General features: G+C 41.1%; 1 protein-coding gene across 1 annotated transcript in view; it reads right to left on the bottom strand.

Annotated features, from left to right (window-relative positions):
• Window positions 1-12,216: 12,216 nt before the first annotated feature.
• The window catches only part of kcnb2b (potassium voltage-gated channel subfamily B member 2b), a 316,676-nt gene continuing 307,751 nt past the window's right edge, over window positions 12,217-21,141 (bottom strand). Inside the window, exon 2 of the mRNA XM_078216296.1 lies at window positions 12,217-14,301. Within this exon, the coding sequence (XP_078072422.1) occupies window positions 12,217-14,301 (2,085 nt within the window). The remainder of the gene's footprint in view (window positions 14,302-21,141) is intronic.

Raw genomic sequence — 21,141 nt, 5'->3', positions numbered from 1 at the left:
GGCAAGTGTCCCATATGCCTTTTTCACCACCCTACTAACATGCCCTTCCGCCTTCAAGATCTGTGGACAAACATGCCAAGGTCCCTTTGTTCTAAATAACTTCCTAGTGTCCTACCATTCATTGAGTACTTTCTTGTCAAATTTCTTGCCCAAGACTCTGCCTCACTGTTAACCACCTGTCCAATCTTACTCCAATCTTTGGCTTGCCCTGGCCGGCCCTGATCGCCCCATCCCCTCCGCTCCCTGAACACTCCTGACCACCCCCACCCCGATGACCAGCCCCGATATCCCACCTCTGGCCAGCCTTGAATCTCCCCCCAATAGCCCCAGCCCCAATAGCCTTCACTCCCTCCCTCCCCCACTGATTCTCTTGCAGAGTGGCAGTAGGTGCTCCCCACTGATGGCCCCCCTAGTAGGCCCTACCCCCTTGGCATTGCCCAGTGACTGGCGGGCAGTGCCAGGGTGCCAGGCTGGCACTGCCCAAGTGGCATCCCTCTTAGCCCAACCTCCCTGCAGGGCCACAATGGCCTCCGTTCCCTCCAACGGGGTCAGTCACCTGTTCCCCGTTAATAGGGAGCAGTTGTAAGCGCCACTGGGGGGGGGGGAACAACTCCTAGCGGGAGTGGAAATGCTAGTAGACCTGGAGAATTCCGTCCCGGGCCCACTATTCATATTGAAATGCTGATTTCAATATGATAATCAGCTCCACACCAGAGCTGATGACGCTACAAAACTTAGCCTGGGAGACACGTGGAGGCCGTGGCAGCCCGTGTGAATCCTGCAAAATGGCTGCCGCTGATGTCTCTCGGCCCACTGCACTACTCGAGCAGCGTCTGGGAGAATCCCGGCCCATTGAGACTGCACTGTCTCTCTGACAGAATATCTTATCCAGACCCGCTCTCCCGCCCCATCTCTGTAATACCACATATTTACCATGGCTAACTTACACATCTTGGGATACTAAGGGGCAATTTAGCATGGCCAATCCACCTAATGACCCAGGAAATCAGTTGGGGAGCAGGGTGGTGGATCACCCTGGTAAGCGTGGGCTTCTGTACTCAGAGTCATCTCGGGAGCTGATTGCAGCCATGAGGCTGCAAACCGCTCAATGGTTTTAACCTGTAAATGAACAAGTTGCTTTCCCTAAACTGGTGACCGAGCATCTTTAGAGTAGTGCTGTTGCTGTTTGAGGGAGGGAGTGGGAAGACTATGGATGGGGAAATCTAAGAACTTCTGCTCCCCCTGATCCACAATGATTCCAGGTAAAGGTACACATTGCATCTTAATGCTATTTCTCAAGCGCAATTACACCACCACACTTGTGTAAATTGTGTGTGTAATCTACTCATGTCAGCCAGTCAATTTAAGGCACCAGGTTCAATTTTGTTTTAAATATCAGAATTTCAGGGGCAGGAGGTTTTGCCTCCCTCATTCTGTCAACAGCACACATCCACCATTTTGGGGGTTGGAATACCTTCTGACATGACAAGTCTGAAATTTAGTTTGTTTTTCAGAACAGATGCAGAATTGGTGTTTCTGACTTAGAGTGCAAAGTCCAGTTCCCTATACCACCACTTTTCAACCAAAATAATATTGCTGACTGAGGTATCTGCTGCCATAGTTTCAGTGGAAACACAAATAAATGTCGTTACATATGGAAATGAAGGTGGTGGTTGTTGGATTGTTTGCCATGTCATGGTATTGTATGAAGTGCTGGAGGAGCTCTGTTTCTTACATGGATATAACCAGCTGACCATTAACTCCTGAAGCAAGTCAGTAACTGTGGCACTGCTCCGAGTTGGATGTGAATGTTTTTCAGGGTGTCACAAGATAGACAGTATAAATGATGATTTGTATACACATTTATTTGATATCTTGTTTGCTCTAATAATTGTGATGGAGAACAATACTGTTAGTCTTTACATACATTTTGACTTAAACAAGTATTCTGATGTCACATGAGTTTTATAGACAGCCACATGCACATAAATATGCTGATTTGTACAGAAACACTTTGCAGTTCAGTAAAATCTAGTAATACAAAAGTACATAATAGTAATTTTAACAAGGTGAAATGCAGGAGTATAGAAGACACCAAAACAAACTGGCTGGGAGAGGAGTCTGAGTGATAATTTAATAATGGAGTGCTGAAAAAAGCAAAATGCGTTCACAAAATCTTGTCCAAAGTGAAAACATTTCACTTTCCTGGCCTATAACAAACCTTATTTTAACAATTATGAAATCATTCATTCAAATACCTTTAGTAAACCAAACTTTGTATTCAGAAGTGTTCTGAAGTCATTCTGGATCTGAAACATTAAACCTGTTTCTAACTCCACTGTTGCTGCCAGACCAGCTGAGATTTTACAACCCTTTCTGTTTGTATTTCAAACTTCTCATATTACAATTGGTAATTTATATAAAAAGGAATCAAGAAAATTTCATCTCAAATTCTTTGCGCAATCTGGTAACTTTATCCAAACAAAATTCTACATTGTTTATTTTAATTGAAAACTTGGGTGGTTCAGCACTTGTACCTAGTTGCACTTCATAATTATACATCTTGGATCTTCACAGATGGTGGAACGGATTTTGTTGATCTGTAGGGCGACTCGTCCACTGGTTGGAGAACCAGCGGGGAACCTGTCAGTTACATAGTGCAGGCCTAATGGAATCAAGTGCCCTTCAGGTACTTAAGGTGTATGAGAGCTGCCAGCCAATCAGAAACTGGCAGCTACCCATCACCCCTCATGCAATGCTGCTCCCACCAGCAGTCCAGGAACATCATGGGATCCCAGACCAAAGGTGAGTGAGGGTGGTAAAGGCAAAATACCGTGGATGATGGAATCTGAGACGTGAACAGAAAATGCTGAAACGAAAACAGAAACTCAGCAGGTCTGACAGCATCTGTGGAGAGAGAATAGAGCTCTGCTCTGACGAAGGGTCATCCAGACTCGAAACATTGGCTCTATTCTCCCTCCACAAAAGCTGTCAGACTTGCTGAGTTTCTCCAGCATTTTTGTTTTTGTGTGTGAGGGTGGAATGGTGTTCGGGTCACAGGAAGGGAGCAGAGAGGATCAGAGACAAGGGCGTCTTTCAATGCTCCACTCCATTCTTGATTCCCCAGTCCTTTAATCAGGCACAATCTGTCTGATATTGAGGGATCCCACAATCTATTTCCCCCACCACCCCCTCCACTTCTTGCCAATATGGGAGGCCACTGCCAAACCAGACAGGGAAAGATAAATAAATGTATGCCTCCCATTAAATCCTTGGGCACCACTAAATTGTGGTGAAATACATCTGCTGCAAGTGGCCAGGAATCTCATATCTTTTGCCCCATGAATGGTGGAGGTTCTCCCTCTGCCGGAAGACTGCCACTGTGGGGCCTCTCCCGTGATTAAGTGGGCCTGGTTGCCGTGGTTCCTGCTCTGGCAATAACTTTGACATATGTTTCTGAAACCTGTGCAGAAATCTCTTTCCTCAAGTGGTTAATACGTGTCATATTTTGCACATTGTTGAAATAGCTGTCATCTCTTTTGCATGATTAATAAAGGAGTCTTTCATTTTCATACAGTGCTGGATACCCTACATCTTTGAGTAACTGGATTGAAGTATTTAGTTGCATTCAGAAAGATGTGACTGTAGATGAATAATAAATAATTAATTTATAAAATATAAAATAAAGGGGCATTTCAAATAATGGTGACATTAGATTAGATTTACCTTTAGATTAGATATGATCAAATACAAGCTTTCAGGCACAGATTTTTGCTGGTTTTGTTTTCTCCAGCTGTACTTCTTTTGTCTGTAGAATGCTGAGAACCATTTTGTTAATTGTCTGCTGGATTCAGTTTGTTTTTAAATACATTTCATTCACAGACTGCCACTCAGTTGTGACATAATCACTCAACAAAAGTAAATATTACTGTAAAGAGATGATTATATAGATTAATAACAAACCTGAAAACATTTTATTGAAATCTTAACATGGGTTTGTGTCAGTGGAAGATATGGTGATTGAACATTAACATGGACATTCTTATCAACATCTAGTGAAACTCCCGGGAGCGAGAAATGAGGTGGGTGAGGGCACTTATTTGAGCAGGAGGTGAAATGTCAGCTTCTTGACAGCGGAATGAACTTGGGAAGAAAGTTAGTGATAGATTAAACCTGGATCGCGGTTAGCATGTCATGCATATTCAGTAAACTACTGGTCACCATATTAAACTGGACCTTTGTGATTAGGTCGACCGCAAACGAGAAACACTTACCTTCAGATTCATGACTGATTAAATGTGATGTTCAGCAGGTGACGTTGTCTTCCTGGTGGATTTGGAGCAAGTAGGAGCTGCTTTTCTATTATGGGGATCTTTGTTGGATCAGGGAAGAGGAGGCTGACCTGTTGCATTGAGCTTGGGGCATCTCTAGTGGTGAGCACAGCTGTCCGAGGGAGGGATGTCAGGTCATGGGGGACAGAGGGAGTGAGCTGAGTGACAGAGGGAAGGTTAATGTCTGCCAAAGGCAGCTCAAACCTAATAGAGCAGGGATCAAGGATGATTGAGGCCAGGTCAGTGGTGAGGCTGGGAGAGTTGAGGATAATTGAGGTCTGGTCAAAGGTGATAAGGGTGAGTTGAAGTCCAGGGAGCTGAGGGGAAGTCTGATGGTAATGGGTGATGGTGGGTGGCTCAAGGATCACAAAAGGTGGGGCTAGGTTGATGGAAGGTCAAGGGTGATAATAGAATGGTCAAAGGTGACTGGGAAAGGGTGCAGGATGATGGCAGCTTCTTGCACACCACTCTGCAGAACTGACCATGCCGCTCGATTGCACAAAGCTAATTGGCTTGCCGCCAAATGATTGCATGTGGCCATATTCTGCCTCTGTGTGGAATTCCCGCTCACTTCCAGTTCTGCTATATGACACACTCTGCAACATCATTCCGTTCACTGACTGAATTATTTTAATCCTCTTCCACACTAACTAAATGGCCCAGAATTTCCAATCTCCAGGGGATCATACCCTGGAGGTACCCCAGAAGATGCGCTGATTGCACGGCAATTGCCCAGGAAGCTTAAACATTTGATTGGCAGTTACCCTGAATCAGGAACCATCTGATACTCCAATTTTAAATTGGAGGCTTCAGGTGTTTCTGACTCTCTAAGCAGAATAGTTACCCAGGAAAAATTAGAAGGACTAAAACCATTTCCAATTCCTGGATAAAGATGGTATTGATCACATTGACCTCCCACTCGACTACATTCCCCAACTCCCACCAATTACTCCCCAGACTCCCCGACCCAACTACCACCCACCTCCTGACTCTGCCCAATTCCCCAATTACTCTCCCGACCCCCTCGCCAACTCTCCCACCTCCTAACTACTAGTCCCAACCAACCACCCGACAACCTCCTGACTAACCCCCAACACCCCGACTATCTTCCAAACCCTGACAACTCCCCAACCCCTACTAGTCCTCCGCTTGCCAAGTACCCTCCCCCAAACCCATTGACTACTCCCCGATTGATGGCTCAAAATCCCCGACTCGAACTATCCGCAACCCATCCTACCCCTGACTCCTCACCCCCACTACATCATCCCCACCTACCTTATAACTTACCTGGCTTCTCAAAGTGCACTTAAACATAGGGACCCAAGTTTACCTGGTTTATGGCAGCTAGTGCCATAAAAAGGGGGCGTGGTGTCACTTTCCCCGATGGTGTTGCCCTGCAATGGAAGGACTCGGGAACCAGACACATCTCTCATCAGGCCCAAGCTGGAAGAGCAGCCGAGAAATGTGCAGGTCCTGACCTGGGTAACAAAAAGGAGTGGTTTGGCAATCTGACTGTGATTGCTACTCCTCGGAAGCTCTTACCCAATGTTTTCTGTCTGTTTTTTGCTTACTATGTTCAGTAAAGATTAATGGTAAAGAATGAGAGAGATTGGATCAGAATAATATGATACATTGAAATATACAAGCTTTTGCTCTCCATATCAGCAACTGTAACTAAACAAAAAGCAAACTGAAATGTTAAAGGTATACTGTCTTGTAGATGAACATCATTACTTTCAATACATAACAGCTAACAGTCAGAGATATAATATTGCAGTTAAGATGTGCAATGAGATCATTACAGTAAAATAATATAATTATCTTTATTACTAGTCAGATTTTTTCCATCAAAACCCCATGTAACTGTCATATGCATCTGACATATTACCAAATTAATTCTGGCTGTCCCTATAGAAAAATTATTTATTATTGTGCTAGTGTTAAAAATCAATTACTGATATGGCATGTTGGTAAGCAAAGCCATCTTAATATTTGACAGTAAGTTATAGAGTGGCACAGTGGTTAGCACTGCTGCCTCACAGCACCAGGGACCGGGTTCGATTCCCGGCTTGGGTTACTGTCTGTGCGGAGTCTGCATGTTCTCCCCGTGTCTGCGTGGGTTTCCTCCGGGTGCTCCGGTTTCCTCCTACAGTCCGAAAGATGTGCTGGTTAGGTGCATTGGCCTTGCTAAATTCTCCCTCAGTGTAACCGAACAGGCACCGGAATGTGGCGACTAGAGGATTTTCACAGTAACTTCATTGCAGTGTTAATGTAAGACTACTTGTGACACAAAAAAAAATTATATTTGCTCTGCTGCAGCCACTGTGCAAGTGCATAGCACCCATATGAATGCAAAGTAACAGTATGTTGGAAACTGGTTTGGCGGTGGGGGGGGGTGATTTTTTACAAGCTGTTGCCCACCCCCACCTACGATCTGGTCCTCCCTTCCATCATTGGACTCCCTGATAATCATTTGCTTCTCAATATCACCAACTAGGTGGCTATCAACTTTTAAAAGTATACTTTTAAGTGGCCAAGTACAAAATCCAAATCCTACCACAAAAAAGAATACTTCAGTTGATGGCACTGAACTTCTGTATTGCCAATTGTAACTTCACCTGATTGTAAACTGGACAGGTTTTCAAATAAAATGGATGTGATGACCTAGTAGCTGTGGTCTTGCTTCCTTCCCACCTTACAGCTGGTGTTTTAACCTGACCTTTTCCACAAGTGAGTAGAAATCTGCAGAAAGGCATATTGGAGAAGAACCAATTGGGGCGGCACGGTAGCACAGTGGTTAGCACTGCTGCTTCACAGCCCCAGGGACCTGGGTTCGAATCCCGGCTTGGGTCACTGTCTGTGTGGAGTTTGCACATTCTCCTCGTGTCTGCGTGGGTTTCCTCCGGGTGCTCCAGTTTCCTCCCACAGTCCAAAGATGTGCGGGTTAGGTTGATTGGCAATGCTAAAATTGCCCCTTAGTGTGTCCTGAATGCATAGGTTAGAGGGATTAGCGGGTAAACGTGCAGGGATATGGGAGTAGGGCCTGGGTGGGATTGTGGTTGGTGCAGACTTGATGGGCCGAATGGCCTGTTTCTGCACTGTAGGGTTTCTACGATTTTTCTATGATTTCTATGACCAACTCTAATATGAGTTTAGGCCCATTAACATGCTGATAACAGCCTGATGATAGACAGGAGCAGGGCGAGACGTGTTGTATATTTAATTTTATTTGGTTTGTGAGCCGGAAAGACCACAAGCATTCCTCTCAGATCCACGTGGAAATCTTGGTCTAGATTTTAGCCAAGAGGTGTGTTCTGTGCAGCGATGGGAGGAGGGAAGAAAGGGTGCTGTTTTGCAGAAGAGCCAGATTCCTTCAAACACTACAGTTTCTAACTGAAAGGGCTCCCTTAATATTTTTTCTGTCCACAGTCAGCCCACAAGAAAGGCTGGAAACAAGGGTTGATGGTATTGAGAAGCAGATGATTATCAGGGAGTCCAATGATGGAAGGAGGGACCAGATGATAGGGGTGGGGGTGGGGAACAGATGGTGCTGGGGGTTCTGATAGTTGTCTAAGGTGGCTGGGGTTCTGATGGTGGGGTATAACATAACGAATGCTTGGCTAATTACTGGCTAATTTAATTAAGTAAGAAGTTTAACAACACCAGGTTAAAGTCCAACAGGTTTATTTGGTAGCAAAAGCCACACAAGCTTTCGGAGCTCTAAGCCCCTTCTTCAGGTCTCACCTGAAGAAGGGGCTTAGAGCTCCGAAAGCTTGTGTGGCTTTTGCTACCAAATAAACCTGTTGGACTTTAACCTGGTGTTGTTAAACTTCTTACTGTGTTTACCCCAGTCCAACGCCGGCATCTCCACATCATAATTTAATTAAGCCAGGAGATAACACTCCTTCTGGTCCAGAATGGACTCAACTGTTATCACCTCCTTTCACTCACATGAGGCTTTGGAAATCCAGCCAACATGAGTTAAAATAGTATGACTTTTCAAATGTCAGCAGCAGCCCCGTTATATCATCTAAATAACCAATCCCTCTGCTATGCACCTGCAAGTGGATTAGTTGCCCACTCCTTGTTCTGCTTCTATTAAATTACAGGAAGGCAAATTCAAGATGTGTCAGTCCTGTTTCAGATTTTTTTGAATTTTAACATCTGACCAGTTGTCCCAACCCATCTATTTAGGGAGTTAAGATTTGGCTGCTTATACCTACCCTACCCTGGGAGGTTTTAACTTCTGGGTTTCATCTGTAATACTCACATTAACCTTACCTCCCAGGGCTTAGACTGACAACGTCTGGCTGGAGTTAAAGTCTGGGTTCATGTTTTACAATGTGTATTGCAAAAATAGCTTAACTTTGTCATAAAAATAAAATGGATTGCTTAGCATGTTACAGATGTTTTGCACATCTGGTGCTATTGACTTATATGTAGGCATTTGAATAATTAAATTATGACAGCATTGTTTTCCTTCAGATTAAACAAATTATTTGCTAGAGCCTTAAAAATGTGTTATTAGTGCTAGAAAGTGCATTTTGTTTCTTTTTCCTCTTTAAGATTTACATTTTAACAATTCTGCCTCAATGTTTTTATTTACAGTATATATTAGTGGTCAATCTGAATACAAGCTAACATTTTGACTGTCTTACGAATGGTTCTTGCATTAAGAGGCAAAAAAATCCCCCACTTGTTTTCATTCGAAGCGTATCTTCTCTAGCAGGTGAAATATGAGATGTTAATTGTTTTCCAGTGCATTTTCCTTTAAATGCCCCAATCTGCCTGCTGAAGGTCCTTCCATTAAGAGTTTCATCAAAAGCTATTTTTTCATACAAACGCAAAAGCTTCTTTCAGTTTCAAGCTATATTTTACCCCCTTTAAATATCATTCATAATCTACCAATGCCTTCAGTCTGGCATAGCCAGTAGTAAAATTCTATCAAATGTTAAGATCTGGTCATCTCTTGGAAAAAAATATTCTACAGTGTTATTTGTCAGTAATAAGGAAACAAAAAATGATATTACTTGCTCAGTGAGAAAGAAACATGATATCACTTTCACAACTTAAGGTATCAAACCACAGGTTGAACACAGGTTAAAGCCAATACAGTATGCCCCTACTGTGTCAGAACATACTGACATGTACAGAAAACACGGTCCAACAATTCAGGCATAAAGTTTCTGACTGGCATTAGTTTAGTTTGTTAGAAAAATGTCTATCCTATTAATGCTATAAATAAAACTTGCTGATTAAAACAAACTAAAAGATTTGCTTTCAGTATTCTCTCCGTAATTAATGGTTCAGAAGTATTCTCATACACCACTTAAACAATGACATTAATCAAAGTGCAAATTAAATGTCAAATCTTATATATTAGCAAGTAGAGTATCTATACAGTGACAGGAACTTAACAATCTGTAGGAAAGTTTCCATGTGCACTAGGTGTAAAAGAACTGTAAACCTGTTGTTTTTTTAAGAACCGCTTTACAGTTCTATTACACATAATTCAGAAAGGAACTTTTCCAAGATGATGAGAATTAATGACCATACACCAGGAATCTCCAAAATAAACTGTCAGATGGCTCCATAGGAAAATCTCCAAATGTCGGTAACTTAAATTCTGACCACTGAGCAGTCATCAATTTTGAGGAAGTGAAATACATGTTGTATTACTTATCTTGTGATGGACAAGAACTTAGACAAACGGACACTTAACATTAATAGTGGAGTCAGCAAAGTTTAGAAGGGCAACAATAAATAATTATTCCCCTGAAAACCCTATAAACTTTTGTAATAGTCTTGGGTCCTCCAAAATACACAAATATATTATTCAAATAACCCATAAAAATAGAATTCTGACAAGAAAAATACAGTTTATCCATTTGTAATGACTATTTGGCAAGTATCAATATAAGATAAACCAGTGATAGACTAATGCTGTGCATTCCGATTCCTGGTCATTAAATCCTCCCCATTCTTTCAAAGCTCAGATTTAACAAAAATATATTAAACTAACAGTTTTATGCAAATCTCAACTTAATATCCTCTTATTACAAATAAATACAGCCTACGTAAAATAGTTTCTGCCCCCTTTTTAATGAACATTTACCTAATCAGGGTAGAATGGAATGATGTCCTGGAATTTCCTCCATGCACTTGACAATATGTCTGTATGGGCTCTATGGCTGAGGTGAAAATGCACCTAAATCTCTGAATAAACTTATAAACATCGGCCCTAATGTAAAATTTCCCAATGCATCGGTGCAGTCAACAGTGTAATTGATTTGCTATTCTATCAGAGCTCATGGGCGGATTTCGCTATTCTGGCTAAGTTTGGTGGTGGGCATGGAAGTGACTCCTGCTGGGGGACATGATCCTGCACTGGTCAGCCTATTGCCTCTATATCCGTGCAGAGCATGACAAATGTCGTGGCATGGTGGGCAGGAAGTCACTGTCTCCACTGTTACCTTATGGGATCGAAGGTACAGGCATCATATTTAAAGGGCACACAGCCTGTGCCGTCCCTTCCATCTTTGCCTGGCCACTGCTCCATACTTCCTGGCTAACCTTTCTTCTCTTCCTTGGTCATCCTCCATGCAACTTGCTCTGCTAACACATTGTCGCAAGCATAGGTTGGCATTTGCAGATGCTCCCCAAAGAGGTCAATGCAGTGGGAACTCACTGTTAATTATGGAAGAAGTCAACCTTGCCAAATGCATGTCACTTATGTACAATCATACTTAATTTGAAGGGGGAACTTAATTCCAGCGATATGGCCTTTTAATGAGTGTGCAAGATTTGTTAATTCATGGAAAAGGGCTTCCTGCCATTGTTCAGCAGGAAACTCAACCCACCTTTAACCTGCCTTTAAAGTCCTGAGAACTTAAAGTTAATCCCGACATTGGGAGACTGATGTTTGGCTTCACACCAATTTAAGTTCTCCCTCCTGCCAGGTTTCCTGCCGCTGGTGAGTCTGGAACATTCTGCTCCATGGGTCTGCAAGGTGCTTGGGTGGGGGTCTTATAAATGTGAGGAAACATTTTCACAAGATAAGCCTGAGACTACAAGGCAATCGGCATCCATTTCTCTGTTGCAATAACTTTAAAATAGCTCATTTAAATGGTTCTGTATGGAGTCTGAAGTATTTTTAATTTTCTTCCCAACAGAAGTGGGCCCCACCCTTCATGTTTCCTTTAAAAATGTTTACTTAAAACATCATAGATACTTGGGCACATTGCAGTTTACGGGCAAATTTTAGCCATGTTTTATGGTGTTTGCACCCAAATTCTCTGTGCATCTGGGCATATATCAGGAGGAAACTCCAGGTCAATATACTTGTTATTTGTTTACTGGTTGCAACATGACTTTATAAACCTCCTCCAGGCATCATGCTGTGAAGGAAAAAAACTGTGTATCAGAATAATTGCTTTCCGTAATTGCTTCATTTTATGAAATCTTGGCATATTCCCAACTATTTACAAATAATTATATTTTTACAGACTCTAAGCACCTCTGGTTTCTAATTCATGCATGTATATTCGGTCCTCCCTTTGTGCAAATCTTAAAATATTCCAGTGTAGTGAACTTGTGGTTAATGATTCTAGCCTTTTCAGTGGAAAGGTGAAAACATCTTCAAACTTTACAGCACTTGGGCTCCACATGGAAGCCTGAGTTTTGTTCCACTGTTCTCAAATCTTTTGTCTGCAGCAAAGCAGTCTATGACGTTTTGAGTCAAACAGCGGCTGGATTAAAAGATTCATCATGCCATGCAAAAATATCATCGGCACATGAATTATGCCATTTTATTTTATCAATAACAGGCATCATCCAACTAGCAGTTTTGAAGAACCAGTAAAAATTGATTTTACTTTATCCATAGTCACATGCTGGTTTCACACGAGGATGAATAACCTCCTTCCCCAGGTGTCACATGAATTTCTGGTGTAAACATGTGATTTTCCATTTTGTATCCAGCTTGGTTATCGTCCTTTTTTCCGTCTCCTGCTGCATCATATGTGCAGTTTTGACTGGTGTATTTTGGAGAAACAGCATCCACAACAGGTACGTCTTTGATGTGGTTTTCATCCTTGATGTGTTTATCATGCCCTCCAGTGCAGCCGCCCTCCTGCCGGTCAATGTGTTCTTCCACCAGTAACTCTTCATCTTCACCACTGTCTATTTCAATGCAACCCTTCCTTGCCTGTGTTTGGAAAGCCAAAAGTCTCTGCTTAGGCAGTAGTTGTGGTGATCCTTTACTGGATGTCGTGTGGAAAGCTGGTGCATAAGTACTCAAGGATGGGTTTTCAACCTGAGCAGAATTCTCCTCTAGCAGAATGGTGCTGATATGATTAGGTGTCGACAATGAAAAGTCTGTGACTATTACTGGCAATGGCCTGGCTGTACTTGGTGGTGTCTGAGGAGTACCACTTTTAATTTCCATAAAATTCACTTTAAGTGACCTAGATTTCAAAGGATTCCTACCTTTCAGTGAGCTCTTGGGGCTTTCCACTGCGCTGTTTAAGTTGGAGCAGCCTGGCTGCTCTGCGGCAAAACTGAAAGTTTCATTCACATTGACTTGGCAAGCTCCATCTTGGAATGTGCTTTTTTCGCTGGTAATGAAAGGCTGATGCTCATTAAGGGGATCAGGACCAGCATGCCATCTCAAGTGCACTTGCTCGCCTATTTTTGAAGGGTGTGAAGACCTATCTGCTTCAGTAAAGTCAGTGGTACAACTAGCAAAGCTGTCAATGCTAGATACACTCCGCATGTCTAATATTGGTTCTGTGGGAGCAGTGAGCAATGGGTCAGTTGAGGAAGGAACTTCTTCCATTTCTAGTTCTTCTTCATGTACAGGTGATTTAATAGGTTGCTCTGTCGTGGTACTATTAACATTTGGTTGAGACTGCGTCTTTGTCATTTGATTGTATATTTCCTCCAGCTTCTGAACATTCAGACGCTGTGGGCTAGGGATGGGGTTATTCAACCGTTCATTTGAGTTATGCCTGCTTAGCTCCTGATATTTAGACTCAATAGACTTATTGGAGCTTGTTTCTGACATTCTCCACCTCCAGTTGCTTGGGGAAAGGTGATTGTCCAGAGGTTTTTCTTGTTTAATTGCATTATCCTTCCCTTTCTCAACCATAATATCCATTAGTTCCATGCTGCGAGCAAATGCATCTTTCAAGTTCATTGAGACAATACTTCCATTTCTTTTGGCTCTTTCAAGAGCTTCTCTTCTCTTAATTGCTTTTTCTTGCCTCTTCTGTTCTTTGTAGAATTCTGAGAAGTTGTTTACAATGATTGGTATTGGCAGGGCTATCACTAGCACTCCAGCAATGCAACAAAGACCTCCAACTATTTTCCCTAACAGTGTTTTGGGATATATGTCCCCATATCCAACTGTTGTCATAGTGATAGTAGCCCACCAAAAAGAGGCAGGAATGCTGGTAAACTTTGTTGCATCTTCGTCCTTTTCAGCAAAAAACACCAAGCTTGAAAATATCATAATTCCCATAGCTAAAAACAAAATGAGCAAACCTAGTTCATTATAACTTCGCCTGAGAGTGAAACCCAATGATTGCAGTCCTGTTGAATGTCGGGCCAGTTTAAGAATTCTCAGTATCCTCATAATACGAAATATTTGAACAACTCGTCTAACATTTTGGAATTGGAGCACACTCTTGTTTGATTCTGTGAGGAAAATTGTGATATAATATGGCAAGATAGCCAAAAGATCAATTACATTTAACGGACCTTTGAAAAATTTCCACTTATTTGGCGATGATAAGAAGCGCAAAAGATACTCCATCGTGAACCATGCGATGCACACTGCTTCAACATGGGCCAGTTGTGGATTATCATTGGCTTGTCCAAACTCATCTTTGTCCTGAAGTTCAGGAAGGGTATTGAGAGACAAGGCAATAGTTGACAACACGATGAATAAAATGGATACGATGGCCAGAATCTGCAAAATATAACAAACACAAAGAACTATTTAGTTTTTTGAATATCTGACAGGAGGTGTTGAAATATTGCAGCATTATGAAATGTTTTACAAAGGTAAATAAAACAAGGAAAGATTCTTCTGAGGGAGAAAACTTGGTTTTCAAGAAAATTGAAAAACAACAGTTTTAATATTTTGGTTTTAAATTTTATAAATTGACAAAAGTTCACAGTTGTGTTTGTGTAGTTTATTAACACACAACACAGTGAAGCACATATCAAAAAGTCACAAGTGCAATCCCCAGAATTTTCTGTCAGTTAATGAACAAAACTCGATCAATGAATGGAAAATCACCTGAAGAAGGGGCTTAGAGCTTCGAAAGCTTGTGTGGCTTTTGCTACCAAATAAACCTGTTGGACTTTAACCTGGTGTTGTTAAACTTCTTACTGTGGAAAATGATAACCAGCATTCCTTGCCAGGAGTGCACTTCTGTAAAATTGGTTCCAACATTTACACTTTTAAGCAAATAAACCATTGTGTTAAATTAAATCCATTGTTATTGACTTAAAATAGTATTTTCAGAAGAATCTTTCTGATAGGGATCATAGGTAATGCCCATTTTTAGATTTACAGCATTTTTCAGCAGGCTGCTACTTTTAACACTAACAGTACTAAACTGATAATAAGAAATTAACAACAATACTGTGCACTTAATGGCAGAACATACTTACCTTATTTTGTTTTCTTTGTAAATGGATACGTTTATCTCAAGTGACATTAAAGGTAGAGAATGTGATGGTGGTGCCTGATGGTCTGAAATAGACTGGTGCCTGTTCCCAGAACACTGACTGCAGAGGCCTAAGGTCTTATATTATGCATAAGGTGTACACTGCACTCCATGCAGGCAGAAAACACAAAGAGATAGATGCTTGCAGACTCAAGAAGTCACCAAAATCCATGCAAATGGTACAGCTGCCATGATATGGCTGATGTTCTTGGACATGCTCTTTCCATGCAGAGCCAGTTTAAGTACATTGTAGTGGAAGGGGACAATGCCATTCAATAAGTGCATCTGCACTTTGCCTAGCAGCTCCTTACTTTGTGTACCTGCCGCTCTTCTTAGCTCCCCAGACATTTTCTCTCTCTACTCCTGTAAAGTGTCTAATGAAGAACAGGAAGGCAACAGTCCTTCACCGTGACAGTACATTTCTGGTACACCAGTAAATTATGGTAATGACTAATGTGCTTTATGCAGTATGGTATAAAATGTACACTCAGATTTATAGCAGCTGTGTTGGGCTGGTCTTTTGGTATCTGAATCACATTATTAATCCCCAAGTGTAGTTTTCTATCCTTGGGGAAAGTTCCTCACTGAGAAGTGCATGCTAGCAATTCAGATGTATGTTGCACAAATAAAGGTTGAAAAATTGTGCACAGTATGCAAACATATTTCCAATATACAGCATTGGCAGATAAAGATCTAACTGCTAGTACAAAGACGACCCCTCATTTCATATTACTGTCCATGGGGTGGAATTGAGTGGTGATGACGTGGGTCCCACACATTGGTTGGAAGACTAGATTGGAGCCCCGTATCATCTTTCTACGGGAGGTCCTATACTGTTATGAGGTAATCATTTATCTGGATAACATTGGGTCTCCCAATGAATTGAGACCGAGATGGTTGGAAATCCTGTGCCCAAAAGCTGCTTGCCAATTAGTGGCCAGCAACTCTTCAGCACCAGCACCAACAATGCCACCACAAGTGGTGGACACATTGCCAGTATTTCACAGGGGTCTACTCAGAAAATTGGTGATGGATTATTTGGAGTTAGTTGGTTGGACGAATTGGGGATCACAGGGCTGGGTGGAGAGCAGGAAAGGGGATGGTGGCAATAAGGGCAGAGGATGGCTTACTGGGAGGCCCTCCCCTTCCCAATATTGAGTTCATTGATCAGGTACAAAGCACCTTTGAACAAGCAAAGGTCCCTGGAAGGTAGCAGGGAAATCTGACAGGCAAGGCCCCTGGCTGCTGAGGATTGAATACCAGCAGTGGCAGGATGAGGACCCTAAGGACCTCAGTTAGTCTCCAACCTCCAAATTTAATCTGAGAGAGGTGAGGAGGCAGTGGGATCGCCACCGCATATCATCCCGCCCTATCTAATGGACAACCCCAAACTCCATGTATTAGCTACTGGCTATAAAGATATGCAGATAACACCATCAAGTTGTCATTAATGTATAATTTTCCTAAGATTAAATAAGTAATTATTTTATGATTAATAGTTCAAATATAGACATGGCATTATGGCAGAAGAATGAATGCATTCAATTAAGTGGCAATTTTCCTCTTTTTTCCTTATTTAATAGTTAATGACGCTCTATTTAAAATTCAGTGCCTTAAAAATTATTGAAATGGAAATAAAAATTTTAGCCTGTTTTTTCTTGTGAAACCAGTGAGGAGCCAACAACTGTCAGACATTGTACTTATGACATTTGATTTTATAATTTTATCCTGGGTGTACACTACATGCACAAAAACATGGCTCTGTTTTATACTGTCAGATTTGTACTGTCAGATTTATACTATTAAATGATAGAAATCAATAATTTAATATACTCATTGAAATCTGTAAGTTAAACAGATTCATTGATACTCCCAAATGAATGGGAGCTGTCTGATTATTTCTGATATTTGTTATAGATCTGATGCAATAAAACATGGCACAGATTGATTAGCTTCATTCAAGCAACTTGCGAGAACAGAAGGTGGTATCAGCTTATTTTGCTTTTCCAATCTCCTATTTTTCACTTCCTCTTAACCCAATGCTTGTCTTCTTTTTATTTCTTCTTCTATACCTGATTTGATAAAGAATGAATCTGCTCTAACATGCACTTCCGCTCAATCCTTGTGCTATACGTTTCACAATCCTATCAGATTGGTTAAGGAGACGGTTGCTTATCCTATTCCCCCAGATTCCAGAGGTTTCCCTCAGTAAAACATTGTCAGCACGTACTTTCAGCAACTTGACAAGCAAAAGTTTAAAAAGCATAAACATTCAAGGGCAAGTCTAAAAGTAGCATTATTAGATTCACTTTTACAGAAAACTAGGTCACCACTGGACTTTAATAAACTAACATGAATATTTATAACTTGACCAAGTGATTATGATTGGGTAAAGTGAAGGCTATAGTTCAAAGCATACAGCATTGATTTAGCATTTGGAGATAGTTGTAGAATTAGGTCAGTGATTCTATTCTGAATAACATTTGACATTTTCTCTGTGCTGCTCTAAGTTTTGGATTCTTTAAAGAAGTAGTTCCCACCATCTGTAATGTTTCAGGACAATAAACCAGAGGAAAAAAGCTAATTTAAACAAGCTAATTAAATGTCTTGTTTTCTTCTGTTTTGGGTTGCAAGTACAAACAGAAAACACTGGAAATGCAGATTAATTGACAACAGAAAGATGAAAGATAGGCAGATGTTTCAAGTGAAGAATCATTCTGCAAAGCATCAAAACCAGTTCTTTCCTTTTCCCGTGCTATTAGACATATCTTGTGTTTCTAATATTTTTCTATTTTTTGTATACTTTGTTTCCCTGTGGATTTCCAGTACTCACCATTTTCTGACATATTTTTGTCAGGTACAGGTATCATGGGGTTTGCAGCAAAGTAAATGAAGGCCAGGTACAGGTCATTCATGATCTAATTGAATGGCAGAACATGTTTGAGGGGTTGAATGGCCGACCCCTTTTTCTGTGTTCTGTGTTTCTATATCATAAAATCCCCAAAAGACTTGACAATGTTGGTGGTGGGTGAGAATTTTAAAACTCTACCCATTAAGCATGCCCAGGTTAGGTTTACCGATCCAGCTGCAGAGTAGCTCCTTCTGCTGTGCCTTTGTTTTGTATCTTTGCAGGGCAGGCACTGCTACACTGGTCTGAAATTTCCAATCTTCACAAAAGCCATCCCTTTGACCTCCAAATGAAATTCACACTCTCTCAGAGCTTGGAGACTACCCAAATTGAATTACATAAGTCCTTTAAGGCTGGAAGAGAAAATAAACTGTCATTGCATTAGGCTGAGCTGCATGTGATGTCAATTCCCAAAAGTAAAGATTCAGAATGCGAAATTACTCCGCCACCCTTGCCGCACTCTATTATATTGTATTTTTAACTGGTTTCAAAGAGGTACAAATGACGAGACTGCGTCTTTTAAGGAGAGTTTGATGTAATCTTGAGGAAGTTTCATTAAATATTAACTTTACAATAAAAAGTAAATGCCATGGCAACTGATGAAATGTACTCTAGTATTAAACATTCAAAAGCTTTTACAGTATTTTCTTGTAGCACATCAGCGCAGAATTGCTTTATTGCTTCCTGCCTGCTGTACTATCACATCAATTGCTGTGTTTTTGTGCCTCTGATTTGTCAAACAGTATTGCAGCAAAATCAATACTTGCAGCGACAGGAATAGAGACAGCTTCACTCAGTTCACATCAACGTAGACTTTTAATGACAAACACTGGCATCTTTAAGCATGTGCAGATTCATGTTTTGGGAGACAGGTTTTTAGACCATAAACTTAAGTCATTCTCATTAGCTTTAAAAGTCTTGAAAATGTCATCTACAGCGTGAGGAAATGATTTTCAGCATATAGTTTAGGTATTAAAGAGACTCTGAGAGAGCCAACGTGAGGTTTTCAATTGCAATGTTTCTTTAGCCCACCTTTAGCACAAGGTGACATCTTAGTAAAGGAATTGAACTGTAAGCTGGGAATGGGTTGGCCGTCTCAAAGTGGATGAGTGGAGGCTGCATTTAACATTTCAACGAAAACTGTTTCTAAATAGCACTTGAACACTAAATCTGCAGGCCTCCAGTTTAAATCATGGTAATAAACAGATTCATCTCAAGATTGCAAGTAAAAATCAGACTTTCAAACTGTTAAGTTTTATTAGCAAAGCAGCCAATTAGCCCTTTTCACATCAGTCTCCAAAATAACCCCTTGACTTATGAGATAATCAAGATAATCAACAGGTGAATGTTGAGTGTGGCAGTATGAAGGAGCTCAATTCATGCAAGTAGGGATAACACAGGATGCTTTAGTAATATATGTTAAATAATAATAGAATACAATATAGGTACAGATGGTCTGAAAGGGACAGATAGATCAAAGTAGTGTGTGAACCTTCATTAAGAAGATTCTGATGAAGGTTTATGCCCAGATTGATAGCCTATCTTTCTCTTTCAAATGTTTATTGACCAGCTATTTCAAACATTTTTTTGTTTTTGTTCCTGACATGCAATATTCAGAGCTTTCTTTTTACATTGATTTCAATACAACTACTTAATGCACTCAAGGATGTGCTCTTATACAAGGAACACAAAATTAGGATGCAAATATAGCAAGAAATTAGGAATGCAAATGGAATGTTGGTTTTTATTGCAAGGGGATTGGAGTAAAGAAATAACGAAATCTTGCTACAGGGCTTTGGGGAAACTAGGTCAGGAATACTGGGTGGAATTCTCCGATCCTGTCCCTGGTAGGACCTGTTGCAAGCAAGAACAGAAAATTTGGCATTTTAGCCAAAACTCCATTAACTTTCAGCGGCAGCTGTGAATGAGGATGGAAGGCCACTAGGTCCAGTTTTGGCCTCCAAATTGGTGGAGGCACTGCATGGAGAAAGCTAAAAAAGGGTGCAATGTGCAGACATGTTCTTTCTGTTAGCAAATGACAGGGCCCTGTGTGTGAATATATACTCATTTAATTTAAACAAAAGCTTGGCAGTTAACTGTTCCCTGGTGCATTCTTCATAGCAACACTTTTACTAACCAATGTCAACAAATCAGCACCCTATTCTCACACATATAAATTGCTGCTCCCTTTGAGATTTGCTATTTTTGTGAATCTTACCTGATGAGTACAAACTGAAAAGTTTTAACAGCATGTCTCTTTTTTCAGCAATACTCAAAATACCAGTACATTCAGTGTAACAAGGCTACATTGGACATATTTTTATCCTTATGGTTACTTTCTAAATTAAAAAAAACTGGATACTAGCTTTTAAAATGGCTGAAGCTGTGTGTAACTGTGACCTTTGCACAACAAGAGCTATTGGCAGTATCACAGCACCCTGTGCCTTGTTATCTCCAATGAGATGCTAACAACACCTGTAGGCTGCAGAGACCAAATTTAAATGGAATCATTCAAATGCCATCTGCATTTCATAAGCTGGATTGCTCAGAAAAAGAACCCTGCAATTTGCCTTTAAATTCTTAGTGAATAGAACATTAACGATGTCTAAATGTAGAGGTGGGAGTCATTTGGCATAGTCCAGTTATACTGTCTTGCTGTACTGCAAATCAGTTTGCTTTCCTCCATCTACCCAAGCAGCAGCTCAGAAAAGGGGCTCTGTCCAGGTTCAAGTTTATAGTTATGTATTCATTATTCACAAGTAGGCTTACATTAACACTGCAATGAAGTTACTGTGAAAATCCTCTAGTTGCCATACTCAGATGCCTGTTTGGGTACACTGAGGGACAATTTAGCATGGTCAATCCACCTAACCAGCACATCTTTCAGACTGTGGGAAGAAACCGGAGCGTCTGGAGGAAACCCACGCAGACACGGGGAAAACGTGCAGACTCCACACAGACAGTGACCCAAGCCGGGAATCGAACCCTGTCCCTGGCACTGTGGGGCAACAGTGCTAACCACTTCAAGTGCTTGGTTCTGATCTACACTGTTTCTACTGGAACCTCTGAACTTCTACACCACCGCCTACAAAACTAATTAATCTTCGCACGCTTATCTCATCATGGATGTGATCTCTACTAGAAATGTGTATTATCCAGCTTCAGT

This window comes from Mustelus asterias, chromosome 7 (assembly GCF_964213995.1).
Source record: "Mustelus asterias chromosome 7, sMusAst1.hap1.1, whole genome shotgun sequence".
Classification (NCBI taxonomy): Eukaryota; Metazoa; Chordata; class Chondrichthyes; order Carcharhiniformes; family Triakidae; genus Mustelus; species Mustelus asterias.
The sequence above is the reverse complement of the archived record's forward strand: the minus strand, read 5'-3'. Positions and strand labels throughout refer to the sequence as shown.